Source organism: Capricornis sumatraensis, chromosome 8 (genome assembly GCF_032405125.1).
Source record: "Capricornis sumatraensis isolate serow.1 chromosome 8, serow.2, whole genome shotgun sequence".
Lineage (NCBI taxonomy): Eukaryota > Metazoa > Chordata > Mammalia > Artiodactyla > Bovidae > Capricornis > Capricornis sumatraensis.
Window position 1 is genome coordinate 6,406,104 of NC_091076.1, and position 26,039 is coordinate 6,432,142.

At 47.4% G+C, this 26,039-nt stretch overlaps 2 protein-coding genes across 10 annotated transcripts; both read right to left on the bottom strand.

Moving 5' to 3' along the window:
• Positions 1 to 1,412: 1,412 nt before the first annotated feature.
• Positions 1,413 to 24,529, bottom strand: RBM4 (RNA binding motif protein 4). Of its 7 annotated transcripts, none has more exons than XR_011145221.1 (5): positions 8,805 to 10,777; positions 7,314 to 7,737; positions 4,240 to 4,318; positions 3,306 to 3,470; positions 1,413 to 1,782 (listed from the first exon to the last, which is right to left on the bottom strand). XR_011145221.1 is itself a non-coding variant. In XM_068979170.1 (5 exons), exons 3-4 carry the CDS (start codon positions 7,723 to 7,725, stop codon positions 3,642 to 3,644), a joined length of 1,089 nt encoding a protein of 362 aa, XP_068835271.1. In that variant the 5' UTR covers positions 7,726 to 7,737; positions 8,805 to 9,000; positions 24,412 to 24,529; the 3' UTR covers positions 1,413 to 1,782; positions 3,634 to 3,641. The 7 variants fall into 7 exon arrangements, 6 of the variants coding, with proteins under 6 accessions (XP_068835271.1, XP_068835272.1, XP_068835274.1 ...); XM_068979170.1 differs by lacking the exon at positions 3,306 to 3,470 and adding an exon at positions 24,412 to 24,529 and having other exon boundaries at positions 3,634 to 4,318; positions 8,805 to 9,000; XM_068979171.1 differs by lacking the exon at positions 3,306 to 3,470 and having other exon boundaries at positions 3,634 to 4,318; positions 8,805 to 9,000; positions 9,125 to 10,777.
• RBM14 (RNA binding motif protein 14) lies at positions 15,492 to 24,817 on the bottom strand. Of its 3 annotated transcripts, none has more exons than XM_068979165.1 (3): positions 24,412 to 24,817; positions 17,221 to 18,685; positions 15,492 to 16,455 (listed from the first exon to the last, which is right to left on the bottom strand). In XM_068979165.1, exons 1-3 carry the CDS (start codon positions 24,746 to 24,748, stop codon positions 16,248 to 16,250), a joined length of 2,010 nt encoding a protein of 669 aa, XP_068835266.1. In that variant the 5' UTR covers positions 24,749 to 24,817; the 3' UTR covers positions 15,492 to 16,247. The 3 variants fall into 3 exon arrangements, with proteins under 3 accessions (XP_068835266.1, XP_068835267.1, XP_068835269.1); XM_068979166.1 differs by having other exon boundaries at positions 16,308 to 16,455; positions 18,575 to 18,685; XM_068979168.1 differs by lacking the exon at positions 17,221 to 18,685 and having other exon boundaries at positions 16,308 to 16,455.
• Between the last annotated feature and the right edge of the window lie 1,222 nt (positions 24,818 to 26,039).

Genomic DNA, 26,039 nt, shown 5'->3' on the forward strand with positions numbered 1-26,039 from the left:
CTCAGGCTTCTATGAATTAGAAACTAGTAGGAAAATCTGAGATTACCAAAAATTAGCTAATTTTTCTTACGTTCCAGGACCACAATTCCTTTCCTAAAACCATGATTGGCATAGAGTGAAATATTAGTCACTTAGTCATGCCCAGCTCTAAGACCCCCATGGACTGTAGCCTGCCAGGCTTCTCTGTCCATGAAATGATCTGGGCAATTATACTGGAATGGGTAGCCATTCCCTTCTCCAGGGGATCTTCCCCATCTAGGGATTGACGGGTCTCCAACATTGCAGGCAGATTCTTAACCAACTAAACCACCAAGGAAGCCCATAATCCTTGGCAGTTAGGTGCTCACGCTTCTTCAAATGATGCTAGGAAATGCCCTAAGCAGACACTAGCCCCACTGTATTTATGCTGAAACTGGAGCGAGAAGGTACAGACAAAAAGCATCTTCAAGACAGTCTATTTTGATAGATGCACAGAACTGAGAGGCAGTGGCTCTTCCTTGCACCCTGCCCCCTCTACCTATCCTTGTTGTTAAGTGATCTAAAGCTCACTTCCAGGTCCTTCTGTGCCTATCATCCTAAAGACAATGAGGTACTAGTGGGACCACGGAGGTATTCTTTGGATTCCAGCAGAACTATGCATTTTGGGGCTTCTCTGGAAACTCAAATGATAAATAATCCATCCACAAGGCAGGAGGATTTGGGTTCAATTACTGGATTGGGAAGATCCCCTGAAGAAGGGAATGGCTACCCACTTAGGTATTCCTGCCTGGAGAATTTCATGGACAGGGAAGCCTGGTGGACAGCAGCCCACGGGGTCACAAAGAGACACGACTGAGTGACTAAGCACACACATACAGATAGTGAAAGGCATCAAAAAGCTTTACTTGCTGACCTACAAAATAAGCAGAATGGTTTTGGAGCCACAACTTAATTTTCCACATGGCATGAAATGAAAGCTGACCTCCTGGTCCCTCAAACCCTTCCTTTTCCTAGACCTATCCCTTGGAAAATAAGTCAAGCTAGATGAAGTGACTGGGCAGTTTGAATGATAGTACTAAGGGGTGGATGAGGATTGTTTTCCAAGCATGGAAAAGTCCCACATTTCAAAACTGCTAGTTGGTACATGTTTTTATAACAAAGGTGTGATCAAGTGAACGAAGTCTTTAATGGAGTAAGGCTGCCTGCCTGGGTTCTTCCGCATAACCCCTTTCTCCTTTGGCACCTATAAATTCTCTCTGTAATAGAGAAAGTAATGGCAGTGATGTTCACCCAGAACTGAAATGTCAGACTCTACCCACTCCCCTTCTCTTCTAGGGACAAATAAAGAACCCAGACACAAGTCTAAGTAAGAATTCTCTCAAAGCACACATTTCCTAAGTTGAAAAACCATTTATTTCACCGGAAAGAAAAAAGTGATTCAACTCTATATGTGTCCACCCGCTACAAGCCTTTGGGTCAAACAGACTCAGGAGCGGTGACACTCTCACAACACCCACGGGAAGCAGGAGGTGGGAGACAGCACCCCCCACCCGCTTCTGCACACAATGAGGCTGCTGGGAGGAGAGAGCATCATGGGAGCTAAGGAGTACTGAAGGACAGAAAAGAAATGGGGACGGGCAGGAGAGAGGAAGGAAGAGGGGGTCTGAACTTTGCAAGATAAATTTTAAGGTCCACGTTTCCTGAGGGACTGAACGCACAGAGCCGTCCCGGAGATGGGGTACCACGAAGGGTGTATTCTCATGCACAACCGCAGCTTGGAATTTCAGCCCACACACATCCCACCTGAAAGAGAGCAAAATACAGGGGCTTTACAGCAAAGCTCACAAGGGCGTTTCCACTTAACCCTTCAAAAAACATCTATAAAGTATGGTAACTTGACACTCTTTTTAAATTTACTTGTATCCATCCACAGTATCACAATCATCTCTCAAAGTGAAAAAGAGCCTGAAGGCCAGAGTAACTGGGAAGGTCAAGTAACCCCAGATTGGGCTCTTTTCTCTCAATTAATTGGCAAATTTTCTTTCATGACAGTAGATAAGACACTGCATTTCTCTTGATGTTAGTATACCAGCATTCCTCAAAGATGGTAATTTCCACATTTACAAACTGTCATTGGAGGGCAGGAAAAAGGAAAAGGTTCCAATTAGCTCTCTGGAAAAAAAAAATGTTTGAATCTTGGGCTACAAGTTAAAAACCATTTAAAGTCTAGGCAAAAGTAACATCAACTGAGTAAATTGTAAAACCTGAGGGCATCCGACTCTGCCTAGGGAATAAAATAATGTACTGGAGAGCATGTGTAAGCTGAACATCAAGTCTCTCAAGTTTCTTTTCCACTAGTTATTTCCTATCCCCCAACCCTGGGTGAGTCACATTATCTTCTGCCCGAATGGAAAAAGGTGGCAGTATCTGCCATCCTGTTACCTCAGGATCATGATCAATGGTAAAGTCTGGGCCACAATGAGAGCTACTCAAAACAAAGGGTGTTGTGAAACACCCCTAAATACAACAGCAATCTCATACACCTAGAGCCCAAAGCTGGCAAGCGCCAGAAGAGAATACAGTCAAGTAGAGCCAAATGGATCATGAGGCTCAAACTGTATAGGAAAAAGCCAGAGGCCTCAAGGTACAGCCGGTGGTTCAAGAGTGTTAATTGCCTAAACCTGGTGGGAAGATGAAGGGAGTGATCCGCTTAAGGCAAAGCTCCCAACCTTGGATTTCAACATCACTGAAGAGTAGAACTGGCAGGGGTGCATACATTATTTACATTATTATGCACCTTAAAGAGGTGGAGAGGATGTCAAATCTAACACTGTGGGGACAGTGGGGGGGAGAAAAAAACTTAAAAAAACTAGACAAAGGAAACAGGCTCTCACAGAACAGATTCAAAGATAAAGCAATGGAGTGGGCATCCTATTCAGCTCAGAGAATGAATGTGAACTGAGCAGAGAAGTTGAATTTGAGTCTATGCCCCAGACTCTGTGTTGAAATTAACTTCATAAATTGAAAGATCTTTTTCTACTCCTCTCTACCCCGACTTACCATCAAGTCAGTTTTTTCTCTAAAGCTCACAGGGGTAACTTCAGAAATGTCAGAAACACTGCTTCAAGATTAAGATGATACCATTGGGGTAGTCTCCATAGTAACTGGAACTTGAGCAGTGATGACCAATTAACTACAATTACAGATTTTAACTGTGTGGGTCCTAGCAGACCTTTCTCATAGCATGAAGCAGAAGAGGAACCCTGCAAACATTAATAATGTCACACACCTAGGAATTCCAACAAAGGCTCTGAGAAACGACACACCTGGGTCTGATGTCCGGGTTCCAGGTTCAGTTCAATTACAGCACACAGGTGTGACCCGAGATTCATCACGTCACACTGTTTGCTTTTCCAGACACAAATGGAATCAGCTTGACTCCTGGGACTAGGAGTCCTGGAAAAACAGCCATGGCGGCTAAAGATGTTTGTCTATTTCAGAAAAATTAAATAATTAGGACTTCTCCCTATCCCCTGAACCATTAGCAACCTTACCCTAACCCTGCAAAAGCAAGCAAGCAGGGCAGCCTAATTGGAGCCTTTAGGCTGCAGGAGGGACGGCAAAACCAGAACCAGGGACACCCACCGCTCTCACCTCAAGCTTTAAAAGGCTGAATACCGCGCCCGATCCGCATACTGCTCCCGCTCATACCGGGCCATGTCGTACAGGGAATTCCGCGCAGCCGACGAACCTTGGGACAACTCACTCTCATGCCCGTAACCGTAGCCCTCTCCAACAGTAGGGACTGGGCCTGTAGCGCGACGCAGGGGGCTCCGATCCCGCCCGTAATATGAAGAGGAAGCTGCAGTAACAGCAGCAGCAGCTGCTGCAGCAGCAGCAGCAGCAGCTCCCGAGGTCGGCAACAGGTGTCTATCGTAGGGATCGAGAGAGGTGGAGGTGAGGTGACTGGCCATGGCTGTGTTCTGGACTTGTGGCAGCTGGGACAAGGTCTGCTCTGCGTAATTATACGCAGAGGCAGCTGCAGCAGCCACCGCCTCATAGGACCGGGCAGCACGGCAGCGCTTGTAGTAGGCATCGAGCGCTCCGTACGCGTTGTTGTAATACAATGAATCCCCGTAGCCCATGGTGTAAGGTGTACGCACTGCTCCGTATTGCTCATTATATTGCTCGGTAAAGTCTGCCACGCGGCCCGAACGATCTACTGGACACTCTTTGGACCAGTGCCCCTCTTTCCCGCACCGATAGCAGCCGCTCTGGTCTCCCATCCCGGGCGCAGTCCTAAGCCGGCTGGTGGACAACTGCACGTGCATTCTTTTGCCTTGAAGAAACAGACGCAAGAAGGGTTGCTATCACTCTTAGTCATAGCCCCAGCCCCTACCCCAGACACTGGTCATAGCTGGCTTTACCTAGACAACTCTAATGCAGGACTCACTGCCATTTTAAAATGTTTTTTTAAAGGTCCAATATAAATTCAGTATGATGACCTGACTTCAGGCAAAGATAAATGAAGAAATGTTTCCGCTCAAACATCAGTCTAACGCTTAAGAAAAACTACTCTCATTCAAAAACAGGCATTTCATTCTTTGCCAAGTAACTATGGACACAAACTGCTCTGAACAGTGACCCAATGTCAGAAGACACAATTAAGAGTGCTCTACAACATTCAGACACCTCCAACCTTCACTATTAAGACTCCTGAATTCATTAAGCAGGAAAATGCAAAGGTCAGTCCTCCACATCACCCCAAAATCAAAGAGAATAGAGCAAGACACTGAAGTTACCACTGATAGTGATCCAGACTTGATCCATGGCTGAGTGCTGTAGGGAAGTTTCAAGATTTTTGGGGGGGGGGGGGGGGGGGGAAACTCACAAATGCGTGAAGAGGGGCAAAATACAAGTTGAAGGGCTGCTATATCCTTAACTGGGTCTTTTAAATTGCTAGTTCTGATATTCATTATAACAAGAATTCTTTAAAATCTTCAGTGACCTCTTAGAGGAGGGGGTCAAAGAAAACAGGGCAGGCACTTCACAGGATGGCTGACTTTTCAAAAAGGGCATCACGAAAAATGTGGGAGAAAGGGGGGGAGGGTGAGAAGAGTGGAGAATGACTACTCATGTTAGTGGATCAAACTGTTCATTTCAGCAAGATTAAAGTACTTTTTCTCAAGAAACCCAAGATCCTAACAACATGTACTTAACACTATTTTTTTGCTGAAAATTAGAATTTGTATTCTGGAAATGGGAAAATATTACTTTTGAAAACCTAACAAAAGAAACATTTCTTAGAAAGTTTAAGTTTTAAAACCTTCTCACAGAAGCAGTTTCTACCTAACATGATCTACCATTTTAACAGTAAGCAAAATTCCAGCAAAACCTTTCCAATACAATTGGTTATCATGCCCCTAAACATGCAGATGGCAAAGAACAGTGGCCCCATGCTTAATCAGGGGGATAAACAGAGAGGTCAGGTCATCTATGCACCTAACATTACAGAAGGGGGTACAATTTCACCTATAAAATTCAAGGTAAATTCTGAAAGACTAGAAAAGGGATAGGGGATGGAAGGATCAAACTATGAAAAAAAAGTTCTAGTTCAAACAAACTTTCTGGTAGGTACAAGCTGCCAGTTAAGAGATAGGATATGCAATTAAGTACTTTTAAGTGCTAACCCACATTCCTTGCATTTGCCCAAGTGGCCACTTTGGCACCTAACAAAACCAGAGAAAACAAGGGCAATTAAGGAATCAATCATGTACCTTCAAGACATGAATGTCACCAATAAATGTCCTGATCTAAAGATGTGCCAGGGGGAAAAAAAAAATTCCGCAAAAGTAACTAAGCATCAAAAGGCCTACAGTTCAGAAGCCAAGAGTCACGGTCCAAGGATTTATCCTGTATTAGCTCACACTGTCCTTCCCTTACACGTGGTGGCAAGGAGACACCACCACCTCTTCTGTAACCTGGTTAAAGTGTAGAAGAGTATTAAAAAATTAGATACCATAAACCCTCCACAAGAGCAGCCTTTGCGCCCAATTACACTGTTGACACAAGGTAATTCTCAACTTACCAATTAAAATAGGAAAATGAGACCTGAGAGACCTGTGACATTTGTCTTTAATAATGCACAGCAATACCCATGACACAAGGCACCCATTAACTTAGGGGGAATGATGATCAGACTTCTAGGTCTAAGAAAGTTCAATTTATGTAAACCTCAAAGATAGCCAAAATGATTCTTAAGAGGAGTGCTCAGCCACTACCTTGTTTGGCTGAAAAAGTTGGAATGCAGGTTAAAAATATAGCAAAGAGTAATGGGAATAACCTATAATTTAGAAGTAGCTACACCAAAGGGGAAAGGCTCATTACTGACTTCCATACTGGGAACCCAAAGCAGATAGGAGAAGACTAAGATTAGCAACTCACCATGGTTACCATCCCTTTCATGACTGCCACTTTTGCCACAGAAGCTCAGATCATAAACCAACAAAATATATTCCAAATAAACTGTCATCCATATAACATGCTGCCTTCCAGGCACACTATTACTCTAGTCAAGGATCCAAGATATCACCTATCTAAGTGGTCTTTTCACCAAAGATGTGAGAGCCCACTCCTCAAACCAGCAAAAGGCATCAACTTTATCGCCCCCTCCCTGATGACTCCCCCTCCCCTGCAAATCCCCATACCTTCTCCTCAGACACTCCTGAACCTATCCTTTAATTCTACAGTGCCCTCATCCTCCAAACAGAACCTCTGGTGCATGCATAATAAAAAAGCAGTAAGAGCTAAAGCCCTTTAAACACACTAGCTCTCTAAAACCTTAACAATGAATTATATTTACTAAGAAGCTATGAGTTGGGATGAAGTTGGGAAGCTTAACTGGTATTTTGCTCCTGAACGGGTGGCTTAAGCCAGCTTTTGCCAGGTCCTTCATATGCAACATAGTGTGCTGAGGCAATAAATTTCAGAGTGAAATACCATTCTGTGCTTTACTACTACCATTACTACTGCTACTACTGCCAAAAAAAAAAGAAAAAAAAAATCTTCAGTGGAAAGATTTCTGCACTAATAGACAAAAATGCCTAGGGGTTCCAATCTAAAGCCAAGTGATTTTTCTCCCAGACTTGATTTGCCTGAGGTAAAGCCTCTAAATCCCATGCATTCTCCATTTAAGTTCATCATCCACTCTTAATCCTCATCATCCATCAGCCAACCAACAGCTGTCTCTACCCATGACCCCTCCCTTCTACTTATCCAATCTATTCTCTACACAAAGCCTTGTGTTCAGCCCTTTCCCAAAGAGGATGGTTCACCTTGAAACTCTGTGTTGTCAAGGCCCCTGATGGCCTCCACTGCATCCTCAGCCCGCTCCATGTGTACAAAGGCATAATCTTTCACGATGTCACATTCGATGACTGGACCGTACTCCTCAAACTTGGCCCGGAGCTCTTTGTTGGTACAAGTAGGGCTGATATTGCCTACATGTAACTTTGTAGAGGTTTTGCTCTTATTCTTGCTGGCTTCCACGTTGATGTTCACCCCGTGCAGCTTGTAGTGGTGCAGGTTGCGGATGGCATCCTCGGCCGCCGTCTTGTCCTCTATGTGCACAAAGCCGTAGTTCTTAATGATGTCACATTCCAGCACCTTCCCATACTGCTCGAAGAGCGAGCGGATCTCCTGCTCTGTGGCCTCCCGGGGCAGGTTTCCGATGAACAGCTTCACCATCTCGGACACAGCCTGGGCGAAAAGAAACAAAATTTCTAACAAAGGATCTCAGGCCCACAACAGCTTAAAAAAACCCAATACCGCCATCTCCTTTCTGTCTGGCAAATATTTCCAGTTTTCTCTCACGTTCCACACGCACACTTCCACACAATCAAAGGGAACCGGGAATCAGAAGGCCCGCTACAGGACCAACAGATACAAGAAAGCATCTGTAATAAAAATCCTTGGTAGACACAAACGGTTTGATAAGACTTGAATAGTTTTAAACGCTAATGGAAATGAAAGTGAGGGCATATATTGTAGCCCAGAGGATAGTAGACTTTCTAACTTCTATAAAGACAGTCAGGGAGACTTCCTTGGCGGCCCAGTGGTTAGGACTCCACGCTTGAACTGCAGAGAGCTCGGGTTCAATCCCTGGTGGGGAACTAAGATTCGCAAGACGTGCGGTAGAGCCGACAAAAAAAATTTTTTTTTTTTTTTTTTAAAGAAAACAAAGGTCTAACTGGACTGCAACTATGCACTGTCTCTTCCTCTAGTAACCGAAGAATCAGCCACCATTTCCGGAAAGGTGGACCTTAAAACTAGGTTTTAGGGTTTCCTTTAGAAGCAGTGAACCGCTGACTTAGGCCGGAGAGCCAGGCGTTTCAAGAGCACGTAAGTGCTAGAGCTGGGAACGCCTCTTTGGGGTGCCGTCCTACGAATTCCTGGAGAATTGGAGAAATGCATGGTTGGAAAAGGGGGCTTGAACCTCATCGGCCTGACAACCAAGTGTCGGGACCTGAGAGAGCCTTAAAACGTGCTTAATTCCTAAATTTAACGGAAGCGCGGTTACTCGATGGAAACCTCGAGGCTGTAGGCCGAGCCTAGTCGGGCAGAGGGCAGGGTGGGGAGAAAGTATGATATTCTCAGGGGAGGTTGTGGGGGAAGGGCTGCTTCAGGCTTACCGCGCAACGCCGAGCACAGAGGTCAGCTTTCAGTGACGGGTGTGGAAGCCACTACCCCACAAGGATACCCTTGAAGCCCAAGGAACGAGATTTAACAAGGTAAAAGAAACAGTGAAAAGGCTCGGAGTCTCTCACCCGCACGAAAAGCAGCAGATGCTCTTCCTCGCGGCGCGGACGCTTCTGACAAAACGCTAAAATGGCGACGGCCGCAGTAGTGACTCTGGGTAGAGAGGGGGAGGTGAACCTACCACTGGATTGGCCGTTCAACAAAATAAAAGGCAGGCGTTCCTGTAGATGCTCTTCCTGATTGGTTACCACGAACGCCAATTACCTGAGGCCGGGAAGAGGTGGAAACGTCAGTAACCCCGGAGCGCTTATGCGAAAGCCAATGACCACCACCCTCAAGAAACCGAGGTCATTGATTGGGTAGGAGGTCGGCATGAGGGCGGACCTACCAACGTAAGCTTCGCAGGCGGGGTTCCGCCCGCCATTAGGCGGAGCGAGTTAGGACTCCGGTGTGGCGGTCGGTGTTTAGCGTCATGGCGCCAACTTTCGTTAAGTTTCCACTTCTCGCCAATCCACGTGCGTTCCATTTTGCCTTCTACTCCGAATTTCTCCCTCTAAATTCCCAAACGCCACCCCTTCGCAGCTCGGATGCTGCGGACGGACGCTTACGCAGACCCAGAAGCCAGGTAAGAAAAACAGCGAAGCGTCCCATCTGAAGAAACCAACCTCCTCCTTCGGCGGAGTCCACAGTGGCGCCTTGGGAGTCCCAGAGCTACCCTCCAATTGAAACTGCTTTCATAGGTGGTGAAAGGACTCTCAAAACGGTTAATGGGCTCAGCTTCAATTAGGCTATAAAGGTCCCCGAAGTCGACTCGGTTGAGGGTTCTCTCAAGAAACCAGCCTCCTGGGATTCAAGATGAGGAAAAGGTTTCTCTGTGGAGGTTGAGAAAACACCCCCACCCTGCCCTGAGAAAAAAACTAGAGCAGCGAAGTTTTTTGTTTTATTTTATTGGGCGCCATCAGTCAGAGATGTTAGGTTTAAACTAGAACCGACCTTAGAGGGAATAAAGAAGCTAATAAATCACAACCAGCTAAATAAGCAAAAATACAATCCACAACAGCGTCCTCCAGGGCGTCCATTCGGCTTTTTAAAAAATCATCCTTTGGTTTCTTCATATTAGTCCCATATTATGAATATGACCCTTTTGCAAGGCAGTTCTTGAAGAGGAAGTTTAAAGGGGAGAATGGAAGAACTTAAAAACATGATAAGAGCAGTGGTTTGAGGAAAGAGATGATAATACAAATAGAACACAGCACCGGTTCAAAGGAGCTCACCACCCCCACCCCCGGCCAAAAGGGGTGGGGATCATAGCGGGAAAAGTGAAGTCAAAGTAGAAACGTTTTTAAAACCTGACGACTCAGAAATAAATAGTGGTTAAGAATTTATGCTAGGGTTCAGTTCGGTCATGTCCTACTCTTTGCGACCCCATATGGACTGCAGCACACCAGGTTTACTCTAGGATGGTAAAAGATAATCTGAAAAATGGGGAAATGTTGTATTTACAAATGTGATCACTAATCTTGGTCCATTTTCATTGTGCATCCTGATGCTGACACTCCAGCTGTGAGTAAAGGGTAAAGGATCAATGATGGAAAAAAACCAACTGCATGTTAGTCTGGTGCACGTTGGAGGCAGTCACAACTCCATTTGGGCAGGGAAACACACCCGGGCTAGAAATCCTTTAAGCTCCTTTGTTCGATCTTCCAAAATTTTTGCCGAGTGGCCTTGGAGATAAACCTTTCAAAATACCAAAGCGTATGAGATCAGCTTACTCTACCAGCAATCTCCCAAGTCCAAAGGTGAAAAACTGGGAATATAAATCTCAGGATCACAGTGCAGGCCAGTTTGCAGACCACCAACCACACCCACTCCCTAATCTGATTTACCTTTTGAAAGCCCTCTAGATTGAGTTGTATTTGATTTTGCTCCAACTGAGCAAACCACATTAAATCATTTAATCAAATCCATTATATCATGGGTTTTAAACCCATGGCGATTGGAAAAGCTTCAATTCACAGTACCCAGTCTTGGTTGTTGCCAAAATCTCCAATCTTTTAACAGTGCTCCTACCACCCCCACACATACCCCACCCCCCACCCCAACTAGATTCCTGTACAGTAGCCTGTGTCCCAGGCTCATTCAGGCTGAATGAAATGTTCTCTCTCTCCAGGTCCTAAGCTGGTCACCCCATCTAGACATCTCCCCACTCCAACCCTACATACACCTTGGAATTCTACCCCATGAACTCCACGGTACTTTTCCAAATACTTACCACCACTTGAAATCCTATTTGTTCATTCATTTTCTCACTTCCTCCTACCCCCTCCCCCCAGCAAATACTTGTTCTACAAGGGCAAGGACATTTTCTTATTGCCTACTATTCTTTAGTTGCTAAGCCATGTCCGACTCTCGCAACCCCGTGGTAGCCCGCCAGGCTCCTCTATCCATAGGATTTTCCAGGCAAGATTACTTAAGAAGGCTGTCATTCCCTTCTCCAGGGGATCTTCCTGATCCAGGGATTGAACCCAGGTCTCCTGCTTTGCAGGCAGATTCTTTACCATCTGAGCCTAAATCTCATCAAAGGAAAGTGCATTTTATAAACAATGTGTGCCCTTCTGCACTAGGCATTTTAAGAGAATGGGTATGCAGGTTATTTCTCCTTCCTAATATATTTATCCTGTGTTAAAACTGTACCTGGTACATGGCAAGCACTCAAGTGTTTGTTAACAAATGGATAAATGAACGCATGAGTTAAATTCTTGATAACCAAGAGGAAAGAAATAACTGGATTTTTAGTCAACACCAGCTTGAAAACATGGACACTTAGTACTAAAAACAAGCGAAACTTATTCTCTGGGGGTGTTCAGAGGGAGCCACACCACTGCCAGCTACACCCTCTAGTTTCAGTTCAGTCGCGTCCGACTCTTTGCGACCCCATGAACTGCAGCACGCCAGGCCTCCCAGTTCATCACCAACTCCTGGAGTTCACTCAAACTCATGTCCATTCAGTCGGTGATGCCCTCTTAGCCTCCCATTAATGTCTGGGGAGGTCCTCTATCTTCATGGTTCCCAACCTTTTTGGCACCAGGGACCAGTTTCATGGAAGACAGTTTTTCCAGACCACGGCTTGAGGGTGGATTTGGATTCAGGATGATTCAAGTGCACTCATTGTGCACCTTTTTTTTCTATCATTATTACATCAGCTCCACTTCAGATCATCAGACATTAGATCCTGGAGGTTGGCAGCCTCTGCCCTAACCCATACCTTTCTTCTCCATACCTGATCCCCAGGATACAACAGTGTTGTCTGAAACTAGAGGTGACCGAAACTGGTACAGTTCAGTGGCCTACATCACACTTAGGTACCACTTACTACAGAAGTTTCCTTCCTTCACTGTTACTCACACACTGCACTCACCCATATCCAAAGTTCTTTTCTCAGCTGTGTGCTTCCAGTAGGCCATCCCAACCTCCCCAGAATGTTTTAACTCCTTATTTCTGAGATGGCTAACAGTGACTATATATGAGGCCCTATACCTGATACATGCTGTTTGCTCCTTCCAACAGTAGTATTACAAGCAAAATCCCGGATGGCTCAAAATGGCTGATTCAATTCCTTGATCCGCTTTTCAGCCTTGTGAAGTTACTTAACCTACACCCTCAATTCCCCAATTAATCAAAGGTTTATAAGTACCTAATACATTTATTTGAGTTGCAATAGTTATGTTCAGTAGATGTAAGCTATTCCCATTTTATAGATGAAAATACTGAGGTAGAATTCCCGACATGTCCAAGACCACATGGATACGTGGCAGAACCAAGATCCAAACTCAGAAAGTCTGTTGTTTTTTTCTTAATATTTATTTATTTGGCTGTGTCAAGTTGCATGGGCTCTCTAGTTGGGGCACGCAGGCTGAGTTGTCCCACAGCATGTGGGATTTTACTTTCCCAACTATCATTCAAACCCAGGTCCCCTGCATTTCAAGGCAGACTCTTAACTACTGGACCACCAGTGAAGTCCCAGGAAGTCTGATTTGAGAGCCAGCACCCTCAGTAATTCTCTCTGCCAAGTCAGTTTCAAAGCAAACAAATTCTAGCTCCAGTTTTCTCTAGCGGGACTGCACCATCTTCGCTCCTCCTTTACCTACAACCTCCCTAGCATTAGTTTTTTTTTTTTTTGCCTCCCAGGACATACAGGTATCTTAGCTCCCCAACTAGGGATCAAACCCACACCGCTCTGCAGCAGAAGCACAGTGAAAACCACTGGACTGCCAGGGAAGGCCCGGGCACTGCTTATTAACTGTATGTAACTAATTCATCAAGGTAGGTCCTGCCTTCCCTGGGCTACCCATTCCCCAAGATCAGCCCAAGGGTGATCACTGTATTTCACCTCAGCTGCCTCAACACTATTTCCAGCACTACAGACATACTGTATTTCTAATGATTTACAGACTTGAAATCATTTTAAGAACTTTTTTTCCTAGAAAACTAGATTCTACCCTTAATGATCTTTTAAAGGCACCTAAAGAAAGAAAGGTAAGTATCTTCCACCTGTCCTATCCATCTTATCTTTATTACCCAAACCTCCTATTAAACACACTACATACTGGTCCATAAATCTAGGAAATTTATTTTCAGTATGACATTATAGTCAACTTACTTGGCTTAATAAGACAAAATGACTGGAACCAACTGTCTGGGCACAGACTTTGGCAGAGCTTAACTAATGGACAGTGACTAGAAAGGCACCCTACTATAGAGGCTGACCACTCAGTGAGTCCCATTACCGCCAGTGTAAGGGTAGCAGCCCCAAGCCCACCCAGACAATCTGAAACAAGGTCCAAACCTCAGAGAACAGACTGATGAGGTGAGAAGACTTTAGTCTTGTTCCAGGAATAAATCATTTAAAACTTCTCCAATGAAGGTCAAGTTAGAGCTGATAGATCAGAAGTGCAAGGACCTGAAGGATATTGTGAGCCCATATTCCCACCTCCTTTTCCCAAAACACACATTAAATGTCTATCCTCCCATTCACTCAACACAACCGTCTTCAAGTTACAGGACCCTGGAAATCAGAAATCCACAAAAAGCAAAGTAGGAGAAGCGGGCTATAGGATTAACACAGGTAGCATAATTTAAATAAAAAAGGGGGAAGAGAATTTTAAAACAATCTGCAAGGAAGAGGAAAATGACAAGTGATTTGACTTTAGAGCCAAACCAGAAGCCTGGCAGCAGAGGCAGTAAGAGCATCAGTACCTAGAGATGACAAGCTGAGTGATCATCTCGGCCAGGTTGCTCTGAAGAATTTAAGCTGTAATAAAGAAATATCAGCACTGGCCCTGAGAGCACAATAGGCTATTTTCACAGGAACTGTGGGACTGGGACAGTGGCTGAACGCTCATTGGAGAGAAAGATGACAGAAAGTCACGCTGACAAAGAAGTAATTACAAATACACAGGCCACAATCACAGCACTACAATTAAACAACCCTTGATTTTCCATGGAAATAACCAGAGCTAAGTCTGTTAGGTTGCCCTGTCATAACCCCACTCTCACTGCAGAGAAGTGACAAGAAACCTATTAGATTCCCCCTCCTCCCAGTCCTTAAAAGAAATGGAAAGCAGCAGCAAAGCAGTGAGCAGAAAGAAAAGAGCGCCATGGCCTCACACCCCTGAGATTACTCCAGTGTGCATCCACAAGTAGTTCATACCTAATACAGAGCATGTGCTTTTGGCCCACTGGGCAGAGGGAAGAGAGCACCTGGGGCAAACTGTTGGGTCACAAGCAAGTTCACAAGAAGCCAGTGGAGGCAGAAGAGAACCAACCTGAACTCCACTTGACAATACACCTCCCCCAAATCACCCTGCCCAAAAAGACTCCCAAATCAAATCTCTAAAGCCCTCTTCCCAAAGGAATGTTAGGGTTCCTGTTACCATCCTACCCAACCAGTCTCCCATTCACCCATCAGGAAGCCCAAGCTTCCATCTTGTCCTGGCTAGAATCATCTTATTTTGTGCCCAGGTCCTCTGAACCCCTAGTCCCATAGTAAAAGTATGGAAAGAATCAATTCCTTATTATCCCAGCACCCTTCTTAGTTATGCTTGCACCTTGCCCCCTTCCCATGGTCTACCATAACACCTTCAAATATAAACCCAGCCAGAAAACATCTGGAAACCCAACAGATGTAGAGAAGGAATTTGCAGTCACCGGTGACTACGATGGCAGGGGTTGGCAGGACGCAGGCAGGACGCTCCAGGATGATGTTCAACAGGCAAAATACCAGGTCTATGGCCAGAATCCCCCCATACTGGCTTCCAAAGGTCCCAACCACAAAGACACTGCCACACAGTTAACATGACCCCCCAAACCCAACTGACCCCTTTCCAGGTCCCAGCCCCAGTACTCAGTGGAGCCCACTGCCTGAAGGCCCTGCTAGTCTTCTAAGCACCAAAGCAGCCCATTCCCCACTTCTCACTTGAGAAGTCAAACCTCAGAACCACCCTGCTGGAGTCCAGGTTGTTTCTGAGCTGGAGACAAGTCAAGGAAAACAGCCAAGCATGAGCGAGGAAAATGGGCAATAAATTTACTGCATTTTGGTGTGATTAACCCAAGTCGAAGCAACTTTGTCCAGATTCTCCAGTCCTTAAGATGGCAGACTAGCAGAGAAAGGAGGAGTTAAATCCCTCCAGCAGCAGAGAAATCCTTCTAATTCCCAGGTTCAGACCCCTTTCCTCATCTGCCTTGGGTCCTCTGGCCACCTTCCCTTTAGCTGTCATGTATTCCTGGATGTCAAACTGGCTTCTCTGAAACAGTGCAATCAAGACAATGACAACCAGGTTTCCAAACTGCAAATCGCCCCAAGTTTTATTTGTAGTCCATACAAAAGGGAAAAAAAATTAAGGTTTTCTAACACCACCTACTTGGGGAGATGGGGAAGTGCACTGTGCCGCACAGCATCAGCTAGAACATCAGGAGTCAGTAGGGACTGGACATGTTCCAACCGACTGTCCCAGCAGGAGCTCAGTCTCAACACAGTCTACAGAGGGACAGAGTCAGGGCCCCCTGGACACCTGGCACAGCTTGGCGCACAGGAAATGGTTAAGCTAACCCTTTCCTGGCCTCCCTCACATCTAAAAAGAAAAAGGCGCCGCCGACCTCAGCTGCAGGTTGCTTCCCCATCCAGACGACCTTAAATATCGCGCACAAAAATAAAAGGGAGCCAGGAAAAAAATCAAAACATAAAAGAGATTCCCATCCTAGGGAGATGGGGCAGGGGAGAGGGGAACCGCAGATCTAGAGCCAGTGGCAAGATTTGCTGCTGAGGCGAAGGAACAAAGTAGGTTACTGCCGAACACTCAAAGGATCGTCTCCTGGGGAAGGCCCACATGGTAGAGGGGATGAAAAACCACCAACAGGAGAGGTATGGGCCAGCAGTTATAACCTGGGTCTGCGCCATACCACCCCATCTCTCCTCTCCTTCCCTCTCTGTGGTGCCCCATCCCAGGACGGCCCTACATGCGGCGCTGGTAGCCAGAGTGCATCTGAGCTGCCCGCAGGTAATCATTATAGGAGCCCGAATAGCGTGCGTAATCGGAATGGGCATCGGGCAGGCGACGGTAATCCAGCGAGGACTTTGTCGGCGAGCGGCGGAACGAAAGCTGCGACTCTGATAAACGGCGGTAATCAGAGAGCTCGGCTAAACGCCGGTCGGAACCATACCTAGTCGAGAGAAGAAGACAGTTGGTGAATGAGACAATCGAGGGGAGGGCTCCAGGTGGGCACTGGGGAAATGCCAATGGGGGCAGGGAGGGCGTAATCAGACTGGTCTCCAACAAACAAGATTTTTCAGAAGGCTCATCACCTTATCCAGGGCAAGAAATCAAGCCTGGTCCAACTGTGGGAAACCAAGCCCACCACTGAAGCCCTCCCTTCTGAACTGGCCAAGGTGGACGCTGGCCTACATTCCCAAACCAGAGACAAATTATCCCCACCCCTGGGCCCTGCAGAGAAAAGACCTTGGTTGTTTACCAACAGAACGGCGGACGAAAGCAAGGTCCCCAATTTCCCAAAGAGTGGACGCACCACATACACCCTGCCTTCAGCCAGTGAGTGCCAAAGGGACTACTCTTTCAAACCCACCCCCACCAAAGGCCAGGACAACCACGTAACAAGCTTAAGGATTCTTGAGACAGTGGGAGAGGCTATGGGCCACGATCTTGCAGGCAATAGCTCCAATAGCACTTGGGCTAGCCTAGACAGGTGACACCTCCCAGCCTGACTAGCTGGTACCACCCCAGGCTGAGCACAAAGCTCCACCTGAACCCTGGTGACCAGAAGTTCACAGACATCACCCACTTCGGCCTCTGGACATCCCACAGGAGAAGGCCAAGGGAGGGGCCGATGGCTTCAGTTTCCCTCCCATGCCAACCTCAGCCCCTTGCCCTGAGCCCCAGCTGGGGGCAGAGGCGGGGGGGCATACAGTACCTTTTCGACATGGCGACAGCCTTTTTGTACGGATCGTCGTAGCTGGCCCGGGGTGGGGAGAGGCGGGTACGCTCATAGGGCGGCGGGGTGCTGTTGGCGTTGGCAACGGCCCCCTGGGACATGGACAGGTAGGCTGCAGACGGCTGACCTGTCCCGTCGTAGGCATTGCCCGGCTGGCCACGGTAGGAGGCAGCAGCCTGAGGATGCTGCTGTGCAGCATACGAAGCAGCCAATGAGGCTGACGACTGAGTGCGGTAAGGAGCTGCCAGGGTGGCAGAAGGTTGGGCCCCATAGGCAGCTGCAGCGCCATAGGAGCCGGTGGCTGCAGCAGCTGACTGAGCCCCATAGGAGCCTGACAGGCCCATCGATGCTTGGGCTCCATAACTATTCAGCTGGGTCTGAACAACTGGCTGGGCCCCATAGGAGCCAGCCATCGGGGTGGTGGCTTGTGCGGCATAGGCAGCTGGCTGGCTCGCGTAAGCAGCAGCTGTAGCTGGTTGTGCCACATAGGCAGCAGGTTGGGAAGAATAGGAAGCAGCCTGCTGTGCAGCATATGGGGCAGACTGGGCATTATAAGAGGCTGAAGGCTGGGCATTGTAAGAAGCTGCCTGGGCCCCATAAGCTAGTGATGAGGCTGCAGACTGGGCCCCATAGGAGGCTGCCTGGGCCCCGTAGGAGCCTAGGGAGTTAGCTGCTCCCTGGGTATTGTAGGAGGAGGCAGCTGCACGAACCCCATAGGAAGAAGCAGCCTGTGCCCCATAAGAGGATGGTTGGTTACCATAGGAGGCAAGGGAGGAGCCCTGAGCCCCATAGGAGTTGAGCGAAGAAGCCGCAGCTGGCTGACCCCCATAAGAGGAGAGGGCCGAGGCCGAGGGCTGGGCTCCACCGTACGGGCCAAGCGAGGAAGCTGCAGCCGATTGGGAGCTAGGGCTAGCCAGCTGGCCCCTGTATGGGGCCCCAAGGGAAACAGAGGGCTGAGCGCGGTAAGAAGCTGCCTGGGCTGTCATGGGCTGAGTCCGATAGCCGACACCCAAAGAGGCAGAAGGCTGGGCCCTGTAGGCAGCGCCCAGTGACACTGAGGGCTGGGCCCGGTAGGTGGCTGGCTGGGCCGTCAGAGGAGCCACATACGAGGCTCGGGGAGGTGAACGGCGCAGGGGGCTGCGGTCGCGACCAAAGAAGGGTGGTGTGGGCTGACGGGCTTGCCCATCAAAGCCACCAGTGCTGTTGCCAAAAGCCTGCTGGTAGTCGAAGGTGGCAGAGAAGCCACCAGTTCCAGGGAATGCTGTATCCCCAGCCCCTGGTTTCTTGGTCTTGTCCCCAGACTGGATAGCCAGGCCAGGCCCCTTCTTCTGACCCTTGGTTGAGAGTTCCACGTTGATGCGCTTGCCCTTCACTTCTTTGCCGTTGAGCTGCGCGATGGCGGCTTTGGCATCTGCTTCCTTCTCCATGTGAACAAACGCGTAGTCTGATAAAGCAGCAGACAGAGGGTTAGCAATTAGGGGGGCAGGGCATGCTACCTGATGGGTCCCAAACTGGACACACCAACAGCACCCAGCTGTTGCCAGTACCTCCAGGCCTCCAAACCCTCCTCTCCAGGAGTAGGTCATAAAACGTGATTCCCATATAACAAAGCTTCTGACTGTCCCAAATAGTCAGCTTTGCCTATGGCTTTCTTCCTGTTCTCCCCATTTCCCCTGCTACCTCACCCAACTGCCTGCTCAGGAAAGAAAGAGCAAAGATGAACTGCAACAGAGGATAAAAATCTTCACTAATCTTCATCTCCTATTAAGTACAAATCCACAGACAAAAATGCAGAAAGCATTCTTGGATCACTCAATTATTCAATACTCTCTAACCCAAGACCACCAAACACTTCTGTTCGCCTTTGAGGCTTAACTCTCAAACACTGGAAATGATCATTTATGTCTGGACATGACCCATGTCTCAGGCCAGGGTCCAATTAAAGCAGAAGAGCTACACAGCAATACACAATCTGCGACAGTCCTCCAATATGATCTCCCCCTTTCCCTCAGTACTTCCCAATTCTCAAAGCATTCCCAGGCACAAGACCCCATCTGGGCCTCACAACAATCCCTGGAGGCAGGCAGAGCAAAGGATCGCTATCCCCATTTTACAGGTGGGCAAACACACTCAAGAGAATTTATATGGCTTGCCCCAAATCCACTTGTGAGATCCAGAAACAGAATCCCAGCTCTCCATGCCTCCTCACGACACCAGTCTATCCCTAAGAAGTCAATGTATAAGGCAGGATTGTATTTAGACTAGACACTTAAGCTGAGAAGGGGAGACGCTGGACCCCATGTAAGCCAATGAAATGTGGGAATGGAACTGAGCCGCCCAGTCTAAGCCAGGCCTTACTCAATTCAGGCACAAGCCACCCCCAACTCCTAGGCCACATTACCTTCTCCACTGATACTCGTATCAAGAGACATCCCTTACCCCTTGGGCTTCTGTTCAGAGAAAAGATTTAGTTTCTCAGCTTCATGGCAAGAAGCTGCAATTCCTGCAACTACCAGGCTCTGCTAAGAGGTTATCCCACAGGCCCTCAATCAGGATCTGAATGAGCTGTGGGAAGACAGGCTCTAAGTCAGGATGTTGATCTCAAAGTCCTACTCATCTACTACACAGAAGAGGAAACCTTCAAGAAAGGAACAGGAAGAAATTCTTGTCCAAATCCAATCTCACACATCACAACAGTGCAAGCAGAATCTGAAGAACAATGAGATCATGCCCGTGGTAACACCGGTCATGTACTTACCACCACTTGAACCTGAGGCTACTTTTAAAGTATCAGAACCCCATCTTTCTCATATCACTTTAGGAAATGAAAAATTACCTACATGAAATTACTAAGGTTCCATTCTTGATTTTAAAAAATCCTTTTAAGTGTCCTCTAAACAAGGGTCCTAATTTTCAGAAACTTTCACACTGGTACTGGCTCTCTAGCTACTTCTATAAAGCGAGTCATTTTCCTGGATGTAAAGCAGTGCAACCGAAGTGAGTCTTACACAAATGAGAATAAAGATATAATCAACAGGCAGAAGTCAGAAGTGTAGTATGGCAAAAGAATTTTGGAACTAGATGCTAAAATTTAGCCTCAGTTGAAGATTCCGATCACTGACTTGCTTTATTAAGTTCTTACAGAACTTAAAATTTACTTCTCCCCCTGACAATCTGTCCTGCCCACCTCAGAGTTACAAGATTCAACAAATGTGCTTAGGCACTCACTCATGTCCAACTCTCTGCAACCCCATGGACTGTAGCCTGCCAGGATCCTCGCTGTTCATGGAATTCTCCAGGCAAGAATACTGGAGTGGGTTGCCATTTCCTTCTCCAGGGGATCTTCCTGACCCAGGGATTGAAGCCAGGTCTCTTGCATTACAAGTGGATTCTTTACCATCTGAACCACCAGGCAAGCCCAAATTATTCAAATGAGATGATAAAAATGTCTTATAAAGTATAAATATGGAGAAGGAAATGGCAACCCACTCCAGTATTCTCCTGGGAAATCCCACGGACAGAAGAGCCTGGGGGCACAACCCACAGGAGTCGCAAAGAGTCAGACACAACTTAGTGATTGACCAACAACAGCTAAAAGTATAAATAGCTCTATGATAAAAATCATAATAATTATTCAAGCCTAGGAATAACCATAGGGTTATTTCCTTACAGGATATGATCCTTCATTTCTAATAAAACACAAGAGACACAATGCCATCTGTAAACACAAATTTGGAACTTGCCAGATATGATAAAGAAACAAAATGAACTATCACAACTGTCTTCACTCTCTTACGGCCCAAACCTGATTCATCTACCAATTGTGAAAAGCAAGTGTTCTTTCAGACCCAGCCACAGGGCACTAAAACTGTCCTCTGATCCCTCACCTCCACTCTGGGTAGAGCGAGCTAAAAATCAATGCTGGTGGTCCTAGATCTCTTCAAAAGAAAAGACTGAGCTGAGCCTACCACAAGGGGAATGCAATGGTAAGGGGAAAGCAAGTTTGTAGGCAGATTAAAGGGAACTACCAAAAAAAAAAAGAAAAAAAAAAAGCCTCCAGGCACTACAAGAGAATCATACTATATTCCTCGTTAACCTATCCACAAATTCCTAGGACTTTATTAAGCTAGGGGAAAAAACACCCAACAAAAATGTTTCAATGGGTTTACAAGAGCAATAGACAATGTCTATTCCCTACTTAGCTAGGTTTTATTTAGAGACCAACTTGTAAAACTGGAAAACCGAAATTTCATAGGTACAATTCAACTGACCACACAGATGAACTATATAACTGACAAAAAGAAAGCCATGAGATACAATCATAACCAATTTATATCAGAAAGTTTCTAAGCCTGATACTGGAGGGAAGTGTGAACAGGTTGTCAGGCTGACTCAAACACATGAGGGCTAGCCAACCCTAAGCAGCTAAACCAGGCCTAGCCATGTCAAAGACACCCAGGAACCCAACTATTCTTAGGATGATTTTAAAAAACTAACGAACAAAGAACTAGCAAACTCCAGGTACTCACTGGCCTGAATTGAATCAGTTCAAGGAAACTGACCTCTGAGGTAATTCATCTCATTTAAAAGAAGTACCAGGCAATGATTTACAGAGATCTCCTAATGATGTGGCATCACAATTCCTCCAATACCCAACTTAAGAGAATGTGGAAACAGGAGTTTTCCTATTCTTAGAAGAGTAAAAACTTCTAAAGTGAAACTACAGAGTTAAACATAAAAGGAAAGAATGGCCACCCACAACATAGGAAACAGTTTCCTCTTCCGCCTTTCAGACTTCTGAAATCTGACTGGTTCCTAAAGCTGTCAGCAACTCTTGAGACTTCATCCTTTAACACCCAATAGAATTTAACTGTGGAGAGTGGTTACAATCTGCTGTTGCTATGGAGATTTTTACTCTCTCCACATCAAATCATATCTAAGCTCCTGGAACCAAGCAACTAAGTTTTCCCCCTGTGAAATAAAACACAACTGGCTGTCCTGTGCAATACCAAGCTTTTGTGCTTTTCAAAGACCTGACAATCAACCTAAGACACCTCAAATGTCCTTTCCCAGACCAAGAAATAAGTATGCTATTTATAGAGCCAAAGCCAGTCTCCTCTACTACATTCCTAACTTAAAAACCTCATTTTCCTTCACTCCAAATAGAAAGGCATCACAGAGGGGATATGATCCTCAAACCTCTCTCAGAGCCCTTTGTACCAAAGTATTATCATGAGCTTACATATCAGCATAACTAAAAATAATAGCTAACCACCACTCCCAGAAGAAGTCAAAGCACTTGGCAAATCAAATGTTCACAAAGGGACAAAATGCACCAAACTTTCACAAGGAAACATAATTTCTAAAAACCAGATCCAATTGCACAGTTCACCCTACTCCATCCCCACATCCTCTGTCACTCTGTGTCAGTCCCAAGCAATTCAAACAAATTTTCAGTTTTCCCTACCACCCCAAAGGAGGCTCCTTGACCAATGAGTTCCATAGACAGTCCCCTCAGATGCAAGTTTCAAAACTCTCAATCTAGTAGACAGCCTGCTTAAAGAACTACACACAAAAATGTAGTAAGTCAAACACAGAACTCATATACCCCTATCCATTTCCTGGCCAGGAGCCCAACCTGAGGCCTCTTCCATTCTTTCACTCTAAATAAAAGCAAAAATCCATGCACCATACAGCCTGCCTCATCAGAGCACCCAGTAGGAAAGCTTGATTTTGGACAGTCATGAACTTGTACAACCTGAGTTGAGGAAAATAGAACGCAGTATTAATGCAGAAGAACTAATTACTCCTAATGGTGACTACCAGCCTTTACACTTCCCCCAGTTACAGAAAGGATAAGGAATGACCCCAAAGATGTGCCTTTCAAGGACAGCAAATGATGTATCTTGGAGGAAATGAATAAAGCACCTGCCCCCAAATTTATTTACTATCCTCACAACTCTCACACAGGTTATAAGCAGGTATGAATCCAAAACCAGCAGCCAGGAGGAACCAGATACTTACTTCCAGGTTGCATCCTTGAAAATACAGTAAGGCAAAGTTAACTCTGATCTGTTTCCAAGGGGAACACAGACCGGACACACACAAGGACTGTATTCCAGATCTTGTCAACAAAACACAAAAAGAGCCTAAGGGGTAAGAACCCAGACTATGAAAAGAAGTCACCGCGGTCCAAAAAAGGAAGTCAGGCCTACACCATGATGATACATTCTTCTCAGGATCTACCCTGATCATGAAGACTACTGAAGCAAAGACGACTACTAAGTCCCCATGTCCCCCTCAGCCACAGTGTGTGCCCCTTTGCAAAATCACCATGTTTAGAAAACAAGGACATTGCTCTGGGGCACCGGCTTGAAAGTTAGCGGCTCAGAAGAGGCCTTTTCATAAAACAAGCCTTCTTCCACAGGTGAAAGGTCGGGGCTTCCAGTTTACAGATATAAAATCGATCTCAAAGTAGGGGGAAAAAAAAAGTTTGATGGAGTTGGAAAGCGCAGAGTTGCCAGGCCTAACCCACCTAACAATACTGAAAGGCCAAAGTAGTTCGGAAGCCCCCGCCTCCCACCCCGTTCCCAGGAGTTACCTATGCCCATGAGTAGACCCACGCCACACAGTACTAAAAGATCCCAGCCCGCGAAACTTCCAAGGGCCCCGTTACCTTCCGCTCGGGAGCATTCACCCGGAGGGAACACGAGGGTGGCTTTTGGTGAGGGGAGGGGGGATCAGCCCCCACCTTTTCCCTTGCTCTGACAGACGTCTGGAGAGGAAGTGGGGAAGTGGCAAAATCTTCCCCGCTCCATGTTCCGGCTTGTGCCCGTCACTTCCCAATTTCCGCTCGGTGCCAGGCCCAGGAGACCAGTAGAAGGCGCGCCCCCAGTATACTCCCAAATCTCTCAGGCGCGTCCCCGGCCCCGTAGCTCGGCTCACAGTGGCCGCCGCACCCACCCTGAGCCGGTTCCTCCCATTGGGTTAATGGTGCCTGGACCGCAAGGGAGGAATGTGGCTCTACCCAACGCGCCCCCAACACCTCCAGCCTCACTCCCGCGGACTTCGCCCCACCCCCGCCCCACCAACCGCGCTGTGACCGGCCCCCGGGAAAGGGGCGTGGCTAACAAGCAGAGTGCCCCGAGCGCGCCCCCGCCTGCACGTTACCTTTCACCACGTCACACTCGATGACGCGTCCGCGGCGCTCGAAGAGGCTGCGCAATTCCTGGCTCGTGCACGCTGCCGATACATTGCCCACGAATATCTTCCAAGTGTTAAGAGGCCGTGGGCGCGACATCTCCACCACGAGCGCGCGCCCCGGCCGCAGCTCGTGGCCATGCAGGGCCTCGATGGCGCGCACCGCGCCCGCGTTCTCGCGCATGTGCACGAAGGCGAACTGTTTCATGACGGCGCAGCTCATGACCGTGCCGTAGGGCGCGAAGAGAGCTGCCAGCTCCTCCGGCGTCGTATCGGCCCCATCGACGTTTCCCACAAATATCTTCATTTTGCCGCCGCAGCCGCCTTCCCGGAGAGCCGGGACCTCTCCTCCAGCGACAGGCGAGACGTCCGAACCGCCGGCAGTCCTCCCTAGGAATGGCTGGCGACTGAGAACCCCGCCGCGCAGGCGCCCTGACCTAGCCAATCGGAGCCCGGATCCCGCGCGTCATGCAGCCAATCAGAGAGGCTGAAAGAAAATGCACTCAGACGCAGCCAATCCCAGAGGGTCTGGAGCCCGCTCGTTAGCGGAGGGGGTGGGAGAGGGACGACGGCGCGCGACCAACCGCCACTGCCGGGGGGAGGGGAAGAAGGGCTGGGGAAGGGGTTACGCGCGCAGGGAGCGCCGGGGCAGCTGAGAGGCCTAGTGAGCGAGGCGGCCTCTGGCCTGGGTGGGGCGGGATCTGCAGGCCCCGAGGAAAAACTTAGTTGAGTCGTAAGTCAGAGCCTCTCTCATTCTGGCCGCCTAGGCCAAACCCGCGCCAAGCTAGGGGTAGCAGCGAGAGTGTCCACGGGAAGTCCTGGCCTGGCGGGAGAAACCAGGACAAACGCCTTCCTTCAGCAGAAGACTCCCGGGACTGGCTCCCAGGACTGCCGCTTGTGTTGGGCAGTCAGGGGGCCCTGAGCGGCATCTGCCCCATAGAAACCCTTGTGCCATTAATTTCTTTGGAAACACATTCCTTGAGGTTGCTGAGTTCCAGGCAGACGTTGGAGACACTGAAAAGCCAATCAGACCCCACATCTGCCTTTATGGACTTGAAAAACAAGGAATGAGATATATCAGTCTTGATATATGTTTGAAATTTTCCACAACAAAAAGTTTAATAAAATCGGAAATTGAGTCAAAAGAACAATCCTTGAGGGGATGAAAGTTGAGCCTTTAAAAAAGAGAAAAAGATTTTGCATGCCAGAAGATGTCAAAAATATAAGAACATGTGACAAGTTCAGGAAAATGTTTACTTGCAAGTTCATTCTACAGATTTTATTCAGCGCCCACCCTGTTGGGACAAGACCAAAAATAAAGCAGTGAACAAAATGACAAAAGTCCCTACCTTGGAGCTTGTATTACTGTGGAGAGAGACAGATAGTACATAAAACAAATAGCCTGTTAGGTAGTGATAAAGACTTGAAATAACTGAGGGAGCCGTGCTGTGGGGGAATCATTCTAGCCTGTAAGAACATGTCAGAAAGTCCTGGGGCAGGAGTGTGTCTGTCCAAAGAATCACAAGAGCTAGTATGGCTGAATTGGAACAGAGTGAATAATAGATCAGGACAGAGAGGAGATGTAGCACCTGGTGGGC